This window comes from Erinaceus europaeus, chromosome 8, assembly GCF_950295315.1.
Source record: "Erinaceus europaeus chromosome 8, mEriEur2.1, whole genome shotgun sequence".
Classification (NCBI taxonomy): Eukaryota; Metazoa; Chordata; class Mammalia; order Eulipotyphla; family Erinaceidae; genus Erinaceus; species Erinaceus europaeus.
In genome coordinates this window covers 105,874,766-105,896,224 of record NC_080169.1, presented here as the reverse complement: position 1 = coordinate 105,896,224, position 21,459 = coordinate 105,874,766, and the positions used below count along the sequence as shown (strand labels likewise).

Genomic DNA, 21,459 nt, shown 5'->3' with positions numbered 1-21,459 from the left:
AACCATCCAGAAATCTTTTCTGATAGAATCTAAGTTAGGTCTCCTGGAACATTCTAGCTTGGAGGATATCACTTAGGCTACCTGAACTTCTTTTGTTAGGTCAAGCATAAACCCTGCTGTCTCCACCCAGGTCACAAGGCTTTCAGATCAAGTTGTTCTAGACAAGGACAATGTTCCCATGGCAGTGAACATGCTATGAACATGCTGGATTCAGGGTACAGCCATTCATGTTATCAAAAGATACTTTTTTCTTTTTTCTTTTTTTTTTTTTGAAACATAAAGTGTTCTCTAGACTGATGGTTCTCTAGAATTCCTTATGTTAGAGGCCTTCTTAAAAACAAAAGCAGTTTTTTTTGTTTTTCCGGGGCCAAGTGGTGGCACATCTGATTAAGTGCACATATTACAGTGCACAAGGACTCGGGTTCAAATCCCTGGTCCAGACCTGCAAGGGGACAGCTTCACAAATGGTGAAGTAGGGCTGCAGGTGTCTCTCTGTCTCTTTCCCTCTTTCTCCTCCTCCCTTCTCAATTTCTCTCTATATATCCAATAATAAATAAAAACATATACAAATAAAGATAGTTTTTTAAAAGCAGGGTTTTTTTTTTCATATTGCTAATAAAAAGAAACTGTACCTCTGGGCTATTTGATTGCCACATGTCTGGAGTGTGTGTGTTTGATTTTATTTTATGTATGAGAGGAAGAGAAAGTGAGAAAGACCAGAGCATTATTAGGACCTCATCTATGCACGGCATGTGCTTTACCTTCTGAGTCCACATAACTACATTTTTAAACAGGATACATAATGTGCGCACATAAATTAAAGGAATAATATTACCCTTTCTTTTTCTGTTGGTATGAAATAGACCTTTTTTAAATTTTTTATTTATAAAAAGCAAATACTGACTAAATCATAGGATAAGAGGGGTACAACTCCACACAATTCCCAGCACCAGAACTCTGTATCCCATCCCCTTCCCTGATAGCTTTCCTATTCTTTATCCCTCTGGGAGTATGGACCCAAAGTCACTGTGGGGTGCAGAAGGTTGAAGGTCTGGCTTCTGTAATTGCTTCCCCACTGAACATGGGCATTGACAGGTTGATCCATACTCCCAGGCTGTCTCTTTCCCTAGTGGGGAAGAGCTCTGGGGAAGCAGAGCTCCAAGGCACATTGGTGGGGTTGTCTGTCCAGGGAAGTCTGGTTGGCATCATGCTAGCATCTGGAAACTGGTGTCTGAAAAGAGTTAACATACAAAGCCAAACAAATTGTTGACCAATCATGGACCTAAAGGCTGGAATAGTGCAGATGAAGAGTTGGGGGGGGCCCTCCATTTTGTAGATAGCTAGTTGGCGTATTTTAGTTATATTCCAAAGGGCCTTTGGCTATACTAGTTTGTTGGGGTTTTTTTCCCCCCTGAGCCTGAAATCTGATATGCAGGAGGATCTAAGTTATTGTCTGGGGAGGTGATGTCATGGCTGGAAAAAGGACCAGAAAGCTGGATCAGGGAAGAGAGTAGCTCCCTAATATGGGAAAGGGGTATAAATATTGTTGACTGTAAACCCCATCGATTTGATGTGATCTGGGGCCTGTATTCAGCTTAGGATCCTATGTTACCTCTGCATCCCTGTAGATCTGAGTTCACATCCTGTGGTCATGAGTAGGAACATTCCAAGTTGTCCCAATATTGACCCATCTTCCTCAGGTGTAGCATAGAGTATGTTGTCCAGCCTCCCTTCGGAGGATGGAACATTCTCTACCATTGTTGATCCAAATTGAGGGCAAGGTCCTATGGGGGCCCACAAAGGGGGTCTATGGTGTTGTTCCTAATAGAAATGACTGGTAACAATGGAGAGAAGGATTTTTAAGACCTTTTTTTAAGATTATTTTTCTATGTGTGCACGCACAAGAGAGAGAAACCAGAGCAGCACTTAATTCTCATAGGCAGAGACTTGGGGACCCCATGTATGTATGTGCTGTACCAGTGAGCCACCTATCCGGCCCCAAAATGTTACAATCACTAGTGATGGGAATGAGTTAAATTACACAGAAGCATTTGGCCATTGTCCACTGGCTTTTAGATTCTGCTTGTAGCGTGCCTGTTCCTCTCAGTCTGAACACCACTGTTGGCTTTACTAACAGGAGAGTGCCTGTGCAAACCTGAGAGTAGTTGTACAAAGAAACTAGTGAGGTGACTGCCCTTCCGCCTACTAGCCGTAAGGAAATATATCTCACAGTAGTCCTTACTTTTTAAAGCACTTTCTTTTTAAAAATTATTCATTTCCCTTGGTCAATATTTTTTTAATTTTTATTTTTATTGATCTATGAGAGAGAGAGGAGAGAGCATACCAGAGCATCTCACCAGCATATGCAGTGCCCAAGGATAGAACTCAGGACCCCATGCCTGGAGGTCCTGCAGCAACATCAGGTTCCCTCAAGAACTGGTAATTCTGGATGGGAGAGACAGCATAATGGTTAAGCAAAGAGACTCAGACCTGAGGCTCCCGAGTCCCAGTTTCATTCTCCTGCGTCACTATACGCCAGAGTGTTTTTTGTTTGTTTGTTTGTTTGTTTCTTCTGCCACTAGGGTTATCTTTGAGGCTCAATGCCAATACTATGAATCCACTGCTTCCGGTGGCCATTCCTCCCCCTTTTTTCCCCGTTTTGTAATTGGATAGAACAGAGGGAAATTGAGAGGAGAGGGGGAGGGAGGTAGGGAGAGAAAAAGGTTGACACCTGCAGACTTGCGTCACTGCACTTGAAGTGTCCCTCTTGCAAGTGGGAAGCAGGTGCTCTAACCCTGGTCCTTGCTCATGGTAATGTGTGTACTTAACCAGGTCCATCATTGCTCGGCACCTAGAAGAGATTGTTTCTCAGACATCCAAACTTCTACCCTTAGGGGGAATATCTCACTGTGTTTGCTCACACATACCTGCAGATAAGGTAACCATAGAAGATAGTGGATATTTGGATTACTTTTTTTTTTTTCAGTGTCTACACACCCTTTGATCTTGTATTTTCTCTTTTCTCCAGCTAAAATCACCAGGAGTGCACACACATTTCTATCAAGTTCTCAGGTATTTAGACACAACTAAGTTGAGCCTGGCCCCTTCTTTCTGTCAAATTAGTTGTTCAAAATGAACAGCAGTACTTTATCATCTGGTCAGTGCCACAGGTGAAGAAAACTAAAGGCTGGGTTATCTGTGCCTCCCATAGCAAGCTTCTACTGTTCTTGAGAGAAGATTGCCGACACTTTGAAAGGATTCTAATAGACATCTGTGGCAACTTCCTGAGCATCTTTCCTCTTGACACTCCTAAAGTTTCTTCATACAGCCTCTATTCACTTAGGTCATTTTTTTTACTGAGCAGCACTGCAATCTTGTACCTGTTTTAAACTGTTTGGGGGGGGGGCGCTCTGGATGACTGTGATTTTCACTATAGGGTATTTTTATTTGAGTAGCATGTATTTTGTTATAAACATTGTGGTATAAGCATTGATACTGGGGGTGTCTTTAAGGATGAGAATATCTAGTTGAGAGGAATATGAACACAGATGGCTATGAACATGAAAAGGTTTCTGTTGAAATGTTTATGTATTTTTTTTAATGACCATCAGGATAATCTGAGGCCCTATGCCTGCATGATGACTCCACTGCTCCCAGCAGCCTTTTTTTTTTTTTCACTTTTTTAATGGAAGATGAGAGAGAGAGGGAGAGACAGAGACACCTGAAGCACTATTCCTTGCTTGTGAAGATTCCTCCCTACAGATATCTGGGGACCAGGAGTTTGAACTTTGCTCCTTGCACATGATAACATGTGCTTTCTACACCCAGCCCCCCAAATATTTATATATTCTATCACAGCTCAATGTGGACTGAAATTCTTTCCCAACTTCCTATCCATATAAGAAAAACTCCTCCTTAAATTGGTCCAACTCTTGTGGAGAGCAGTCTGGAGAACTCTTAGAAGGCTAGAAATGGACCTACCCTATGATCCTGCAGTTCCTCTCCTAGGGATATATCCTAAGGAACCCAACACACCCATCCAGTGTGCACATATGTTCTTAGCAGCACAATTTGTAATAGCCAAAACCTGGAAGCAACCCAGGTGTCCAACAACAGATGAGTGGCTGAGCAAGTTGTGGTATATATACACAATGGAATACTACTCAGCTATAAAAAATGGTGACTTCACTGTTTTCAGTCGATCTTGGATGGACCTTGAAAAATTCATGTTAAGTGAAATAAGTCAGAAACAGAAGGATGAATATGGGATGATCTCACTCTCAGGCATAAGTTGAAAAACATGATCAAAAGAGAAAACACTAAGCAGAACTTGGACTGGAGTTGGTGTATTGCACCAAAGTACAAGACTCTGGGGTGGGTAGGGGAGAGAATACAGGTCCAAAAAGGATGACAGAGGACCTAGTGAAGGTTGTATTGTTATATGGAGAACTGGGAAATGTTATGCATGTACAAACTTGTATTTACTGCTGAATGTAAAACGTTAATTCCCCAATAAAGAAATTTTTTAAAAAGAGGGGAGTCAGGTGGTAGCGCAGCGGGTTAAGCGCATGTGGCGCTAAGCGCAAGGACCAGCGTAAGGATCCCAGTTCGAGCCCCCAGCTCCCCACCTGCAGGGGAGTCGCTTCACAGGTGGTGAAGCAGGTCTGCAGGTGTCTCTCTCTCCCCCTCTCTGTCTTCCCCTCCTCTCTCCATTTCTCTCTGTCCTATCCAACAACAACATGAACAACAATAAAACAAGGGCAACAAAAATAAATATCAACAAAGAAAAACTTTCTAACCTACCTCTAGTTGACACTGTTCAACTCTGCAGATCCCTTGAAGGAGAGAAGGTGGAAAATATTAGTCAAGAATACTTTGAGGGCCAGGCAGTGGTACACCCAGTTAAGCACACATAGTACTAAGTGCAAGGGTCCAAGATCAAGCCCCTGCTCCCCACCTGCAGGGAGGAGGCTTCACAAATGTGAAGCAGGTCTGCATGTGTCTTATCTTCCCCTTCCCTCTCAATTTCTGTCTGTCCTATCCAATAAAATGGGGTGGGGGAGGAATGGCCACCAGTATGGTCTAAGCTCACATTCCATGGTCACGGCTAGGAACATTCCAGGCTGCTCCAATTTCAGGACAGGGATGCAGAGGTTGCAGAGGTCCCTGTGCTGAACATGGGCCCCAGATCAGATTGACTGGATTTATGGTTAACAATATTTACATAATTTTCCCATATTTGGGAGCTACTCTCTTTCCTGATCCAGCTTTCTGGTCCTTTTTCCAACTATGGCACCACCCCCACCCCCACTTCCTCAGAGAATAGCTTAGGTCACCTGCACATCAGATGTCAGGCTCAGGCAAAAACTAGTTGGGTCATAGGCCCCTTGGAATATACCTAAGATAGACCTACTAGCTTTTTCCAAAATGGAGACCCCAAATCTCCATCCACAATATTCTTGCCTTTAGGTTCATGATTAGTCAACAATTTGTTCTGCTTTATATCTTAACTCTTTTTCAGCCACCAGGTTCCAGATGCTACCATGATGCCAACTGGACTTCCCAGGGCAGATGACCCCACCATGTGTCCTGGAAGCCCCACCTCTCCAGATCCCTGCCCCACTAGGGAGAGAGAGTGACAGGCTGGGTGGTGGAGGCGACGTCACAGCTGCTGTCAGACAAAGTCCAAGCAAGCCAGGATCGAACTGAAACTATTCATCCTTTTTGTGTAATGGTGGAGGTGACGTCACATCTGTTGCCAGACAAAGTCCGAACAGACTAGAACCTATCGCAGAAAGGGAAGTTCTAGACTAAACGAAAGCTGTTTGTTTTTAATTACATTGATAATTTGAGGAGTTATTGGCTATATTGCAAATACACAAATATTACCTGGGGACAACAGAAAGAGACCCCCAGGGGAAGTACATAGTGACAGCAATTATGGCAGCGAGTGGGACAAGACTAAAAATGGCCTAGGAGCAGAAGCTGCTGTACCCATTGAAAGGCTTTCAGAAAAGGAGCTACTTAACACCACTGCCGCTTCTCAATCAGCTGGACTCAGACCAAAAGCCAGAATTACGGGTGGCTTATAGTATGAGTGACAGACTGTAGTCTTCACCTAGTTATAAAGAGCTCTATTGTTTACTCTCAGCCACAGACCCCCTGCTTTCACTTATAGGCATCCATGATGAGTATAAAGGTTGTGTAGTTAAACAGCTAATGTTAGGGTATTTGGCTAAAAGTTAGTGAACTTTCATATATGCAAAGGTTAACCAGAAGAGAGCCCCCATGGTGTGTGCTTACTTTACAGCAGAAGATTTCTTTAGGTGGACAGCCTACTATATTACAAAAAACTTTGTTTATGATCTAGTCAGATCCACCCAAGAATGGGTTAAGAAGAAAAGCTATGGGAGTTGGGTGGTAGCGCAGCGGGTTAAGCGCGAGTGGAGCCAAGCGCAAGGACCGCAAGGACCAGCGTAAGGATCCCTATTCGAGCCCCTGGCTCCCCACCTGCAGGGAAGTCAATTCACAGGTGTTGAAGCAAGTCTGCAGGTGTCTATCTTTCCCTCCCCATCTCTGTCTTCCCCTCCTCTCTCCATTTCTCTGTCCTACCTAACAACAACAATAAAAAACAAGGGCATCAAAAGTGAAAATAAATGAACATTTTAAAAAAGCATTGAAAAAAAAAAGAAGAAAAGCTATTAGATTTAGCTCCAGGGAGAAATTTTTATTCATACAGAAGGTCAGAACAGGGAGATGGTCAAAACACAGATGTCATTTCAAGGGAACTTCCAAGAGAAAATTTAGATTACCCAGGAAACTTTCAAGGGGAGATTAGGATGCCCCAGACCTAGGAAATTTTCTCAGGAAAACATACCTATAGTAATAATAATGTTTAAGTTTATTCCTGATGTTAATGAAAACAATTATACAGGATGTCATCTGTATCCTTGATGTTAATGAAAATAATCTTACATGATGTCAACTATATCCGGGCTAAAAGTGTTTAAATAATAAAGCTCTGCAGAGAGACGGCAGAGACACTTCTCTCCTGCAACTAAAGCAGCTGACGTTTCTCTCACTTCATTCATCTCGCCAGACTCCCCTTTTCTTTCCTTCAGGGACCCTGAATAACTTTCACCGGGCCCAGCTCCTGGCAGCGGGAGTGTGGATCAACCTGTCAACACCCATATTCAGCAGGGAAGCAATTATAGAAGCCAGACCTCCTACCTTCTGCATCCTATAATGACCCTGGGTCCATGCTCCCAGAGGGTGAAAGAATAGGAAAGCTATCTATCAGGGGAGGGAATGGGATATGGAGTTCTGATGGTGAGAATTGTGTGGAATTACACCCCTCTTATCCTATGGTCTTGAGAGTGTTTCCATTTTATAAATAAAAACTTTTAAAAAAAATAGCCACCAGGAGTAGTAGGTTCATAGTTCCAGCGCTGATCTCCAGTGATAACCCTGAAGGCAAAAAATGATAATATTTGGGGGGGGGGGGTCGGGTGGTAACGCAGCGGGTTAAGCACACATGGCGCAAAGTGCAAGGACCACCACAGAGCAGAGATCCTGATTCCAGCCCCCGGCCCCCCAACTGCAGGGGGTTCCCCTCACAGGTCACGGTGAAGCAAGTCTGCAGGTGTCTGTCTTTTCTCTCCCCTTCTAGGTCTTCCCCTCCTCTCTTGATTTCTCTCTGTCCTGTCCACAATGACAGCAACAATAACGGGGATGATAAATAACAAGGGCAACAAAGGGGAAAAAATAGCCTCCAGGAGCAGTGAATTCATAGTGTAGACACCGAGCCCCAGCAATAACCCTGGAGGCAATAATAGTAATAATAATAATAATTGAAAAATAATAATGTTTTTAAACTGATGAATTGGCTCTGGGTAGGTGGACCATTGGCATATTAGAGAATGTAGCTAAGAGCTGAGGAGACATCCCAGTGCACAAGAACAAGAGATCTGAACCCAGGATCCCACATGTGTTGTACTTGACTGGGAGTAAATTGAATTATGCCCTAATTCCACAAGGATGCTCTAATTTCAAAAATTGAACACTGTGGTCCCACTAACTGTATCTTGTGGAAATGTGGTAATTCATTCTTAGACTGAAGGAACTGTCAATATAGATAAACCCATTAGGCTTACTGATTGTTATGACCTGTATAGTAGGTGAAAAACCAGGTAGTTAATTTGGGCTCTATTCAATTCCCCATAAACTGAGGGGGGTGGCTAGCCCCTCTTAACTTTGTAGTGTGTCCCTTCCTCTTTCCAGCAATAAGGAAGTTACAAGAGACATAGAGAAGGGGGGCTCAGCCCCCACACAGTGTCTGACTTGCTTTATGTGAATATCACTCAAGCCATGCCCTCGAGCTCCTAAGAAGCCTAATGGCCCCCTTACCTATTTCTACCCTTCATTAACTGGTTGGCAAGAAGGGGGGGGGATGGTAGCATGCCTTAAATTCCAAGTGCTAGAAAGAATGGGGGGACTGGTGAAGGGCACTCCAGAGGTCACTATCAGCACACAGCTTTGTGCTCTCTGATTGCCTGGAGGTAGGAGGGAAAAACATTACATATTTAGCAGCCTGCATCATTGGATGCTCAGCACCAGGAGATGCCTATCAGAAATGCGTTACAGATTCTTAAGAGTTTTTGAAGTAGGCTGCCTGGGGTGACCTTAGCTGATGAAGTCGGCCTGTTACCTGCAGATGCCTGGAACTCACTGTCTATTTGTCTAGTTTTAATATCTTCCTGAGACACCTCCCCCTGAGCCTTTCCCAGCCCAGGTTGCTAGCCATCTGACCAAGTTTCCTCAGTTTTAATCCAGTCAGGCAAAGTTACAAAGTTACAGGTGGGAGATGAGAAAGTTTGGTCTCCCTTGGTAGAAATAAGATCTGTACCTTTAGAGAGAGAGAGAGAGAAGTTGTAATAATACCTCTGGCATAGTGAATTATTTATATCTTTTGAAATGTAAAGAGAATGTCTGTGAATGAAAGAGAGAAACAATGGTTATTTCCAAGCACAATAGAAATGTCTTTGTGAATCATTTGCAATCACAAATCATTTCTGTCTGTGCTAATTGTTTTCATGTCAGAGAATGGCATCATCTTCCCCAGAAGAGGGTACTTTTAAAAGTAGGCTTTTCTAGAAAATTATGTGTCGTGGAGGTGGGGAGAAATAGGGGATTTCATTTATTCACCCTCCAAGCTTTTTAATTCACAGTTCCATTGAAAAACAAAGATTGGGGAGGAGAGGACTGGATGCTAGTAGAAAATGTAGAACAGCTAAGACATTAGTGAGTATTCAGAGTTTGAGCTGAATACTCACTAACAAACACTGGCTTCCAGCCTTATGAGTTATTTGAGCAGAGTTAAGGAGAAAAAGGAGGATGCGAATAAACTGTTTTACCAAACAAAGTCTTTTTACTATGGTTTTTTAAATTATTTTTTTATAAAGAGCCATCTTCTACCGACTGAAACAACTCATCAGACACCTGGTTTTTATATTGATCTGTACAATCATTGTTTCTTAATAATAGTGATAAATTTCTTGCAGGTGTTTCCAATCACCACCACCTTTCAAGTACTCATGTACCATTTCAGAAGCTCTCTAGTTATTGCCTGGTATGGTGGTGGTGGTACCTTAGACTACAAATGGTTCTTCCTAATATCTAGCAGCTGAATCAATTATAAACCACTTCTCAGCCTCTAGGTCTGTTTCTACTTCAGAAATTTAAAGAGGATCAGTCTGCATCGGAAGAATTTTAAAGGTTCATAGTAGTAGTTTCTATAGCAAATCTTTCAAAATGTCTTTCCTTTAATAGAAATTCATCGATTTTTTTTCTTTTAGCATGCTGCAATCGCTTCCTCTCTTCAATCTGTTGCTTTTAAATCTTAACATGAAAGCCACTTGCAAAGCGGTTTACCCTACCCAGTCTATTTTAAGCATGTTATTCAGTAGGCCCTGGCTACAAAAAAAAAAAAAATGAGAAGAAATATTTTTGCACTAAATACAGCATAATAAAAACTTCTTTAGAAATTGAAGTACAGCTTTATCAGAGAAACTAGGACTTGATTTTTCTTAAAGTGTCTTGAGCCTGTCATTTGTTGCTGGCGTATTCTCAGCTGTGACTACAGTCCTTGCACACTAAAGTCATGCAAGCACAAAGGGTGGTAGAGTCTACAACGTTATGAACTGCACACTAAAAAATAAATTGCATTTTCATTCCACTGCCTAGAAATTTGTATACTCACTCACCAATGGAGCAGACTTCTACTTGGTGACCTGAGGTTCTGGGGCCAGCAGCAAAAACTCAATTACAGTTAACCCAGTGCTATCTCTGCTTGAGATAACTCTCATTAAATAGAACTCAAATCATGTTGGGAAATTTGGAAAAGATCTGACTTGTGTGTGTGTGTGTGTGTGTGTGTGAGAGAGAGAGAGAGAGAGAGAGAGAGAGAGAGAGAGAGAGACCATGCAACCCTCCTGCCTTTATGTTGTTCTGTTGACTTTTGTCATGACTCTATGTAATCCAGGGATAGAGTCCACTACCCCACATACATATCATACCCATGCACACACCACTGAGCCACCTCCCAGAGCTAACATCCAATTTCTTTATGCTATGTTAAATCCAACACTCAGATAACTATCAAAAATGAGTACCATACCTATCAGTGGATTGAGAGTGTGGCGATGTCAAAACTTACCTTTAAAAAAAAAAAAAAATCGGGAGTCGGGTGGTAGCGCAGTGGGTTAAGCGCAGGTGGCGCTAAGCACAAGGACCAGCGGAAGGATCCCGGTTCGAGCCCCCGGCTCCCCACCTGCAGGGGAGTCGCTTCACAGGCGGTGAAGCAGGTATGCAGGTGTCTGTCTTTCTCTCCTCCTCTCTGTCTTCCCCATCTCTCTCCATTTCTCTCTGTCCTATCCAACAACAATGCCATAAATAATAACTACAACAACAAAACAACAGGGGCAACAAAATAAATAAAATAAATAAATAAATAAAGATTTAAAAAAAAAATCACATCTGACGATGCAAGTATTTGCTAATAGTCAAAGCTTTTCAGTGATGCTCTTCATCTGCAGATTAGCTTAATAAAATCATCCCATCATTAAAATTAAGTTATGTTCATGTCTGATTGTCTCTTAATCAGCACTTCAAAGATTTAGCATCTGGCTAAATTATTGCAAGGGGCTCTGCGGTACACAGATGCATTCTGAAGCTAAGGGAATTTATGATGAGGATTATTGGAGCTATATACTTACCTATAATGAAGTTTACTACATGATCACAACCCTTTTATGAAGGCCACATATCTGTATCAATTTGCTAGAAACTTTAACATTATTAAAATAATAGGCTTCACTCCAGCAATTTAATAGTGACATGGTTACAGTAAACATATAGTTACCAGTGCAAGGCACTTCATTTAATTCTCATAACAAATTACTGAGGCTAGAAAATTATTCCAGTTTTGTAAAGAATGAAATTGAGTTACAGAGAAGTTAACTAATTTGCCTTGGTGACTTATGTGGTAGCACTAGGATTTGAACTCATGAGGACAGATTCCAAAATTGATGTTCTCTTTTTCATTTTTTTCTTTTTTTTTTTTTTTTTTGCCTCCAGGGTTATGGCTGGGGCTCAGTGCCTGTACTACAAAGGCTCCTGGAGGCCATTTTGTTGCTCTTGTTGTTGCTATTGTTTTTTTGTTGTTGTTTGATAGAACAGAGAAATCAAGAGAGGAGAGGAAGACATAGAGTGGAGAAAAAGATAGATAACTGCAGACCTGCTTCAACGCTTGTAAAGTGACCCATTTGCAGGTGATGAGCCCGGGCTTGAACCCGGATCCTTACTCTGATCTTCAAGCTTTACGCCATGTGTGTTTAACCCGTTGCATTGCCCTACCACCTGGCTGGCCCCCAATTGATGTTTTCTTAATCACACTCTGATTTCAGAGACCATACACTCTTCCTTTGTAACTTTTTTTTTTTTAAATTTCTTATTATCTTTATTTATTGGATAGAGATGGCCAGAAATTCAGAGGGTAGGGGGTGACAGAGAGGGAGAGAGACAGACACCTGCAACACTGCTTCACCACTTGCAAAGCTGTCCCCCTGCAGGTGGGGACTGAGGGGATGAACCCGGGTCTTTGTGCACTGTAGCATGTGCACTCAGCCAGGTGTGCTACCACCCAGCCCCACGACCTTCCTTTGTTTCCCTGTTTGGTGTAGATCTTTATTTGCTAAATGACAATCATTAGTCTTCACATATCATATATCAACATGTGTCCTTGACTTCACATACTACTACCTTAAGTCTTTAAAATCTGTCCTGTAGTGCAAGCAAGAAGAAAACTTGAAAAGGACGTATCAAAACAGAATTCTGGGACAGTTTTGATTCTTTCTTGTTCACATAAAAATGTAGCTGCCATTCCTGGTTATCTGAAACATGTGACTTTCAGATTAATCAACTGTCTCAAATATGTGGTATAGAAACTTAGGTGATGAAAATCACAAAGACTATCGGGGATTTGCTTGAGTAGCTATAATTTGCGAAATGTGTGATGTATATATTAACTTGGTTTTTTTTTCCCTGTATTCTGTCTCAGCTTTTAAATTACATTACCCCAGGGGCAGGGTGGTGTTGCACCTAGTTGAGCACACATGCTACAGTGCACAAGGACTCAGGTTCAAGCCCCTGGTCTCCACCTGCAAGGAGAAAGCTTCAAAAGCAGTGAAGCAGGGCTGTAGGTGTCTCTCCATCTCTTCTCTATCTCCCCAACTCCTCTGTCAATTTCTCTCTGCCTCTATCCAAATAAATAAATTAAAATTTGTTTAATTACATCTACCTGGGTGTCATCCTTGAATTAGATTCTAATAAAACCTTCGACCATTATACAATGATCATTACCAAGAGCTTTCATTTTCAATGATTCAGTATCTTTGACACAAGGGGATTCAATGCCTTCCCCATCATCTCTTGGATTTCTTAATGTTTCATTTTCAAACATGAGTCAGTGTGATAGTATTGCTCATGTCTCAGTTCAAGGAAACATGTGTCTGCAGATATATTTGCATGTGCAATTTTGTGAGCGAATAAAAACTGTCATCCCTTTTTACAAAGATTTTATCAGGACTCAGTTTAATTGCATGCCATAAAAACACAAATTGCAGTAACGTAGCCTGGTGGTTTATTTTTCACAGGTGGGAGGCAGATTGGGACTGGTTCAGTCATTCAAGGAAGTTATCAAGGAAAGCGAGTAGAAATTGTTATAAAATGGCACATGGCACAGCTGAAAGTCAGAGGAGCTCACAGGCCTCTGTTTCAAAGAATTCGATCCCAGAATGCTGCTTGTTGGTGTTTCTGGGCAATACAGACGTTAAGGCTCCCAGACTCTCTTGATTCAGGGGAGAGATTAGGATTCTAAGGAGAAGGGGCTATACTGTCATCAGGTGATCTAGTACTGTCTGCCTGGTGGCTGACTACGAAACAGTCATATTGCACTTTTGGACAAACAGTTCATGTTAAACATGCAGCATGCTGCATGCTTCTGCCTAATATGCTGTGACTAGTGCTCACACAGAAGAAAAAAAAAAAAACGCCCTGTCATCTTTCCCACTAAGTCACATTTCCTCCTCTTAGTACCTCCTTGGATATCCTGTATCCTGAAGCCAAAAGTAGAAAGTTAACCACCATGTCTTATATGGAATGAAAGGTCCAGGGAGGTCAGTGGGGTGGGGGGGGGGGTAGGAGTTCTTGCTGATAATAAAATTAACTTGCTAATGGAAATGTACTAATATAGTCATAATTCACAGACCTACATATGCAGACTTGTTATAGCCTTCATTTTATTTTACTTTCTAAAATAATTTTGATTATTTATTTTTAAGAAGATATAGAGAAAGAAGTACTAGAACTGGCTTAAGATGAGACTGAGGATTGAACTTGGGACCTCAGAGCCTCAGGCATGAAAGTCTTTTGCACAACCATTATGCTGTCTGCAAAACCTATAGTCCTCATTTTAGCAACTGTTAGGAAGCTATGGTCAGTACTTCTAATTTCCCTATATTCATTCTTCACCTTTGCTCCCTTAATGTGTCCAGTAGTTTCACCTTAGTCATCTTTGCTGCCAGCATTTTTCAACATTGGCTGGATTATTCAAAAGGCTGTCATGAAGCAGGATAAAGTGACAACAAAAATCAAAGAAGCAAAACAGGGCTGGGTCATGGTGTACCCATTTGAGCATACACATTACTGTGGGCAAGGTCCTGGGCTTGAGCTCCTACTCCCCACTTGCAGGGAAGACGCTTCATGAGCAGTGAAGCAGGTCTGCAGGTGTCAATCTTTCCCTCTCCCTCTCTGTCTCCCCTCTCAATTCCTCTCTGTCCTTTCAAGTAAAATAGAAAGAAAGAAAAAAGGAGAAATTGGCTACTGGGAGTAATGGATTTGTAGTGCAGGCACAGAGCCCCAGTGATAACCCTGGTGGCAATAAAGAAAAAACATATATTTTTAAATGTTTTAGAAATACAAGAAAAATGTTCCCAAAAACATTAACTTTGCAGTTAAATTACTTGGAGCCATTTCCTCTACCAGCTCCCCACTGTGGTCAAAAGACTTTGTTTAAATACCCCAAATCTCCCTTCCCAAAGAGTCGGGGCTCATTCCCACCTGTTTTTTGGAATGTTCTCTTCCGTTTTCTTGTACTGGTACTTAGAACCCCACGAGAAAGCATTGGATTGCTAATATTCCCTCTCACCAAGGTGTGGCAGAAACCCTGTTTCTCTTGACAACTGGGTCAATTTCCCAGTGATGACAGTAATCCCTGCTTTGCCTCTTTCTCCAGAGACATAAGAAAGCAGAGAGCAGGTAGCAATCACAGCTTCCCCTTCAACGCAATCACTGTTGCATTCTTCAGGAAAACATCCCTCGGGATGTGAAACTTCTAGAATAAGTAATCTTCCTTAAAGTTTGGGGATAAGAAAAAAGAAATGGTGGTGCAGTGATAAAACTTTGGACTCTCAAGCATGAGGTCCCGAGTTCGATCCCCGGCAGCACGTGTGCCAGAGTGATGTCTGGTTCTTTCTCCTCCTATCTTTCTCATAAATAAAAATAAAATCTTTAGAAAAAATAAGAAAAAAAGAAATTTGCTAGTGGTTACCAGGGGGTAATGCTAGACAATCACTTCATATCTAATTTTTGGACCCACACTTTAATTTTTTTTCCTTTCTTTTTTATTGGATAGAGACAGTCAGAAATTGAGAGTAAGGGGAGATAGAGACGGAGAGAGACAGAGAGACACCTGCAGCACTGCTCCAACACTCGCAAAGCTTTCCCCCTGCAGGTGGGGACCGAGGGGCTCAAACCTGGGTCCTTGCACATTAACATGCACCTTCTACTAGGTATGGCACTACCTGGTCCCAGACCCACACTTTTCTTTTTTTGAATTAATTTATTTTTAAAAAGGAGACATTAACAAAACCATAGGATAGGAGGGGTACAACTTCACACAGTTCCCACCATCAGATCTCCATATCCCATCCCCTACCCTGATAGCTTTCCTATTCTTTATCCCTCTGGAAGTATGGACCCAAGGTCATTGTGGGTTGCCCTTAGGTTCATAATTAGTCAACAATTTGTTCTGCTTTATATCTTAACTCTTTTTCAGCCATCAGGTTCCAGATGCTGCCATAATGCCAACTGGACTTCCCAGGGCAGACGACCCCACCATGTGTCCTGGAAGACCCACCTCCCCAAATCCCTGCCCCACTAGGGAGAGAGAGTGACAGGCTGGGTGGTGGAGGCAATGTCACAGCTGCTGTCAGACAAAGTCCAAGCAAGCCAGGATCGAACTGAAACTATTCATCCTTTTTGTGTAATGGCGGAGTTGACGTCACGTCTGTTGCCAGACAAAGTCCATCCATACTCCCAGTCTGCCTCTCTCTTTCCCTATTAGGGTGGGTCTCTGGGGAAGCAGAGCTCCAGGACTTATTGGTGGGGTCGTCTGTCCAGAGAAGTCTGGTCGGCATCATGCTGGCATCCGGAACCTGGTGGCTGAAGTCTCTGGACACTACCCACACTTTTCTTTATGTGGCTGCAAAAAGACTATATATTAATCCCTGTTGAAGGGCTTTGTTGAGACTGTATTGATTGTTCAAGGAGATACAGCAGGCTCTAACTGCACTTCCATTAGGCCTCCTTTGAGACAAGCCAGGATGCAACAATTTTCCATCTGCCTTTTTCTCTGCTTCTCACACAAACAACCAGGTCTCAGGTGTTTGCTACTGGTTTAGAGCAACTTGAGTGACATACAATTGGACTAACTTAATCGGTCTCTGGCATCTTCTTTAAACACATGCAAATGAAAAACACACACAAATGAAAAACACACATATTTGCAATGTTTTTGGATGTAAATCCTAAAAGCTGTATTTTTTTTTTCTTCCACCCACCCCCACTCTCTCCTTTTTATGGTGGACTCATTTTAAATGTGTTAAATCTTGGAAAAGATGTCATCAAAAGGAGAAAAACAGGTGGAGAAGAAAGAAATGAAAACACTTTTTTGACAGTTCGCTTCTGTTTTGCAGCTGTGAGAGCTGCAGATTTGAATTGTGTTACCTTCCTCACCAAGCTAATTAATTCGTTAAAACACACACATGGATGCATTTCTTTCCTTCAATCAGTGTCAACAGCCAATTACAATATTTCATCACCCAATGTGTAATAGCATGAATGCTATCAAGGAAGAGAACAGTTGGACTGACAAGATTAGCAAATTCACTCCTTTCTTAATCTTGTAATAGCATGATATGCAGCAGTTTACAATAATATACACCCAAGTTTGCCAGTAAATTACTCTATAGAGGCCATGTGTAAATTTCCCATCATGTCTTGTCTCCTCTTGGCACAAAAGTGCTCCTCTTCCTGTAGGAGACAAGATGAATTGAGATCAACTCCTCAGCTGTCTCCTCTTGCATTAAACCACTGCAGAAGGTTGCTAATTATGTATAGAGGGGCCCACTTGAATATACAACTCAGAGTGGCATTTAGAAGCGGCAGAAAACCAAGACAGCTGACAATGACAGAAGTTACTTCACCCTAATGCTAAGATTAACACTTTGTTGTCATGTGCTGAAAGACAAAAGCCATCTTGCCTTATGGGGAGTCAATATTTGTTGATGTGCTCTGGGAAGCCCAGTCAGCGCACAGCCCACAATTCCTATCACCCAGAGGGGGTGAGTATAATAGGTGTGAATTTTGGTCCACAACCTGGATTGAGAAAGGAATGTCATTTAAGATTGATATCAAGAACTGGTTCCCAGCCCCAATGCTGACTGGTGAGGCTCTCAAGTTTCACCCTTACCATCTCCCTAGAGATGGAACAAAGACCCAAGAGTCTGATGTCATGTTTAGAAAGTGAATGGCAGGTTTTTCATTTCTGTCCATTCTTGGTGACTGGGCAATTCTGGAAGCCTCATCACCCTGCAGTTCCTTTATCTGCCTTGGAAACATTGTGTTGGTTTTCCTTTGAAAGTCAGCATTTCCATGGGACCTGACTTAACGGAGGCAAGAGAGCACAGGTGATTTGTGGGAGGAGAATTACAGTCAGGTGAATGGGCTTTTATTATATTTTTTATCTACTTCTTAAAAAAAAATTAGACAAGAGAGAGACAGAAACTGGGCTGCACCATTCTTATCATATATTGTGCTGGGGCTCAACCTAAGGGACCTTATACTTGTAAAGAATTCGTTCTTCCATCAGAGCCAACCCAGACAAAGGCTTCTTTTTAAAATAAATTCTTAATTATTTACTTATTTGATAGAGACAGAGAGAAATTGAGAGGGGAGGGGAAAATAAAAAGGGAAAGAAACAGAGAGACACCTGTACTTCACCACTCATGAAGATTTCCCCCTGCAGTTAGGGACCAGGGGCTTGACCCTGGGTACTTGCACACTGTAATGTGTGTACTTAACCAGGTGCACCACCGCCTGGCCCCTAACAAAGGCTTCTAATGAAGAAGAGGGAGATAGTGGTAGATCAATGCTCTGTAAACCTTTGGCTGTAGCTGTAGATTCTGTTTCCCTTGGTTTGGGGTAAAGCAAGAGCTAGGGACTGTAATGGGACTTCTGTTTACCAATATTCTTCTAACTTTTATCCTCTTCACCACCTCATCAGACTGGGGCATGGGACTCCCCCTGTTCTCTGTTGCTCTGTCTATGCTCATTCCTTAACAGTAGAGCTTGAAGGAGAATTTCTCCTTCCTTGAGAGGTCACAGAAATTTCATCCCATCTTAGAAAATACACCTTGAGAATGAGCAAACACTTATTATGATCCATCTGTACTGAGGAAACTGTAACACAGTTCTACTTTTCTAACATCTCTTCATTAACCTGCTGGGAATCTGGAGAGCCCTTGAGCCAGGTGACTTATAATGGCTCATCCCAGGAAGTTATTAAGATCAGGGCACATAGTAAATGCTGACAGAGTGGCATGCTATCTGTGCAGGATCTGAGCTTGGCAGTCAACAGGGTGATACGACAAAACCAGAGTATTTCTTGATGAAAGCATATGCTCCAAATCTCCAGATGATCTTTAAGTAGCCAAAATATAACCACTGTAGATAATTTATGAAAGATATTTCAGAGCAGAGCATGCTTCTTGCCTTGTGCTTGACAATCCCCAACCAAGAGTGAATGAAAATACAGCTATTTCAACTCCAACAAGGATACACACTCTGCTGGGGATACTGTGTGTTAAGTTCACTGCATGTAGCCATGGTGTAGATCCCACAAATACACTTGGTTGTGACAGTCTGCAGATGCTCAAAAGGGCTGGAGAACAGCGTGTTCTGTTCATCTGCCATTCCCAGTACCCAGAATGCCCTCAGTTGATGTGGCTGCCATGACACGCCAGTCACCTGTTTTGCAAGTGGGAATGTCTGGTGACAGATGGTGGCAGTTGGTTATAAAGAGTTAGGAATCACTACTATTTTAGCACACATTGTTTGTTTTGGTGGTCCAGGTGAGGACTTAATTTATTCCAATTCTTGTACAGCACACAATTCAGAAGTGTTACACTAAACCACAGAAAGATTAAACTGGGAAACCCTGGTATTCATTTCAGGGTGTTTACAGACTATTAGCATCACGTTTGTGATTCCCACCACCCAAAGATAACTACTGAAAAATACTGGTATTTTTCTTTCCAAATTTCTTTTTTTTTAACTTTTTTTTTATTCCCTTTTGTTGCCTTTGTTGTTTCATTGTTGTGGTTATTATTGTTGTTGAAGTTATTATTGTTGTCGTCATTGTTGGATAGGACAGAGAGAAATGGAGAGAGGAGGGGAATACAGAGGGGGGGAGAGAAAGATAGACACCTGCAGACCGGCTTCACTGCTTGTGAAGCAACTCTCCTGCAGGTGAGGAGCCGGTGGCTCCATCTGGGATCCTTATGACGGTCCTTGCGCTTTGCGCCACGTGCACTTAACCCTCTGCGCTACCGCCCGACTCCCTTTTTCCAAATTTCTGTATGCTGACATACCATATATAAAATTAGGTTCATGAAACATGTGCAAGTTTATGCTCTGTTTTATTTACGTTAACAGTTTTTTATGTGAATTTCTTATGTTTGGAGATGTGAGCTTTAATGACTTCCTGGCATTTTATCATGTGAATATTCCACAACTCTTCGAACAAATTTATTATTTTTGAACATGTAGCATTTAATGTTTCCAAACTTACTTTGTTATAGAGATTTATCAACTATTTTCTTAGAACACATACCTAGAGGGCCTGGGTGATGGCATACCTGGTTGAGAGTATACAATACCTTGCACAAGGACCAGGGTTCAAGTCCTGGGTCCTCATGTACAGGAGAGAAACTTCACAAGTGGTGAAACAGTGTTGCCTAGGTCTCTCTTTTTCTAACCCTCTCTATCTTCCTCTCCCCTCTCAATGTCTCTCTGTTCTATCATATTAAAAACAATAAATAAAGTGAAAGTCTCTAGAAGCAGACTTACTGGTTTATGGGATGTGAACAGTGTTAGATTCCACAAGATTTTTCTTCTGACAGAACTTACAGTCAACTAAGAGCTTCTACACCTAACTAGAAAACAAGAGTCTTTCCACACAGTGTTATGGGGTTTGGGAAAAAAAGAAAAAAGACTCTTAGAATACCATTTATGCAAATAATTCCAACAAATGATGTTAAAATTTGCTAAGTATTATAGCAGCTGTAAGATTGCTCATAAATTATGCAATTACCCATAATTTATGTGTTCAATTAGTTGGGGTTATAGAGGATTATTAGGAATTGGTTTAATTCCAAATGGTACTCAGAGAGAGAAATTTTTAAAAAATGATTATTTTACTTTGGCAATTGATAAAACAGACATGAGTAAGTCACATGTCTATGTATTTTTCCACAATTTCATCTAGGAAAAACTGCTTAAAATTCTAGGGATGGAAAAAAGAGAAAGAATCTATGGGGAATACCTAGATAAAATGATAAGTCGAGTTGAAATGGAAGGGTCTTTTTCTGTTCCAAACAGATAGATATTTGGTGGTGGGAGACGAAAGGCGAGGGAAGGTAGTAAGGAAGGGCAGAAGACAAAGAGAACATTTTTATCATTTTAGTAAGTGCTTAGTGATTTCGAGTATACTTGGAACATATTGGCTACAATTTCTTATCTCCCTGTGACAGATGTCTACAAAACATTCTCATTCCCAACTTAGGTCTGTTTTCACTACTATCATGCATAAGAACCTCAGCACCCTTTCTAGTCTTTTTCCCTCTTTCCCCAGAGGAAAATTAAGCTAGGAACTAGGATAACATCTTTGTAACACATATGTAAATATAGCTGCTCAAGGATTAGCATCTAGCATTTATTTATTTACTTATTTTCCCTCCAGGGTTATCACTGGGTGTCAATGCCAACACTATAAATCCATTTTTTCCATTTCCCCCTTTTTAAAAAATATCTTGCAATTTCTTTTCTTTCTTTCATTTATTTATTTGCCTCCAGGGTTATCTCTGGGGCTCGATGCCTGCACTAAAAATCCACAGCTCCTGGAGGCCATTTTTCCCATTTTTGTCGCCCTTATTGTTGTTGTTATTGGTGTCATCGTTGTTGGATAGGACAGAGAGAAATGGAGAGAGGAGGGGAAGACAGAGAGGGAGAGAGAAAGACAGACACCTGCAGACTCTTCAATGTTTGTTAAGCGACTCCCCTGCAGGTGGGGAGCCGGGGGCTTGAACCAGGATCCTTACACTGGTCCTTGTGCTTCACGCCATATGCGCTTAACCCGCTGTGCTGCTGCTGGGCCCCCCCCCCCCCATTTTTCTTTTCTATTGTACTGATAAGACAGAAAAAAATGGCAGGGGAGAGGAGATAGAGAAAGATAGAGTGGTCCGGGAGGTGATACAGTGGATAAAGCATTGGATTCTCAATTAC

The 21,459-nt window shown here is 41.8% G+C and overlaps 1 protein-coding gene across 3 annotated transcripts in view; it reads left to right on the top strand.

Moving 5' to 3' along the window:
* Positions 1 to 6,038, top strand: part of SLC35B4 (solute carrier family 35 member B4) — a 37,604-nt gene extending 31,566 nt beyond the window's left edge. For all 3 annotated transcript variants that reach the window (XM_060196602.1, XM_060196600.1, XM_060196601.1), the window contains one exon: positions 5,529 to 6,038. In XM_060196602.1, coding sequence (XP_060052585.1) covers positions 5,529 to 5,575 — 47 coding nt within the window. In that variant the 3' untranslated portion in view covers positions 5,576 to 6,038. The remainder of the gene's footprint in view (positions 1 to 5,528) is intronic.
* Positions 6,039 to 21,459: the final 15,421 nt, after the last annotated feature.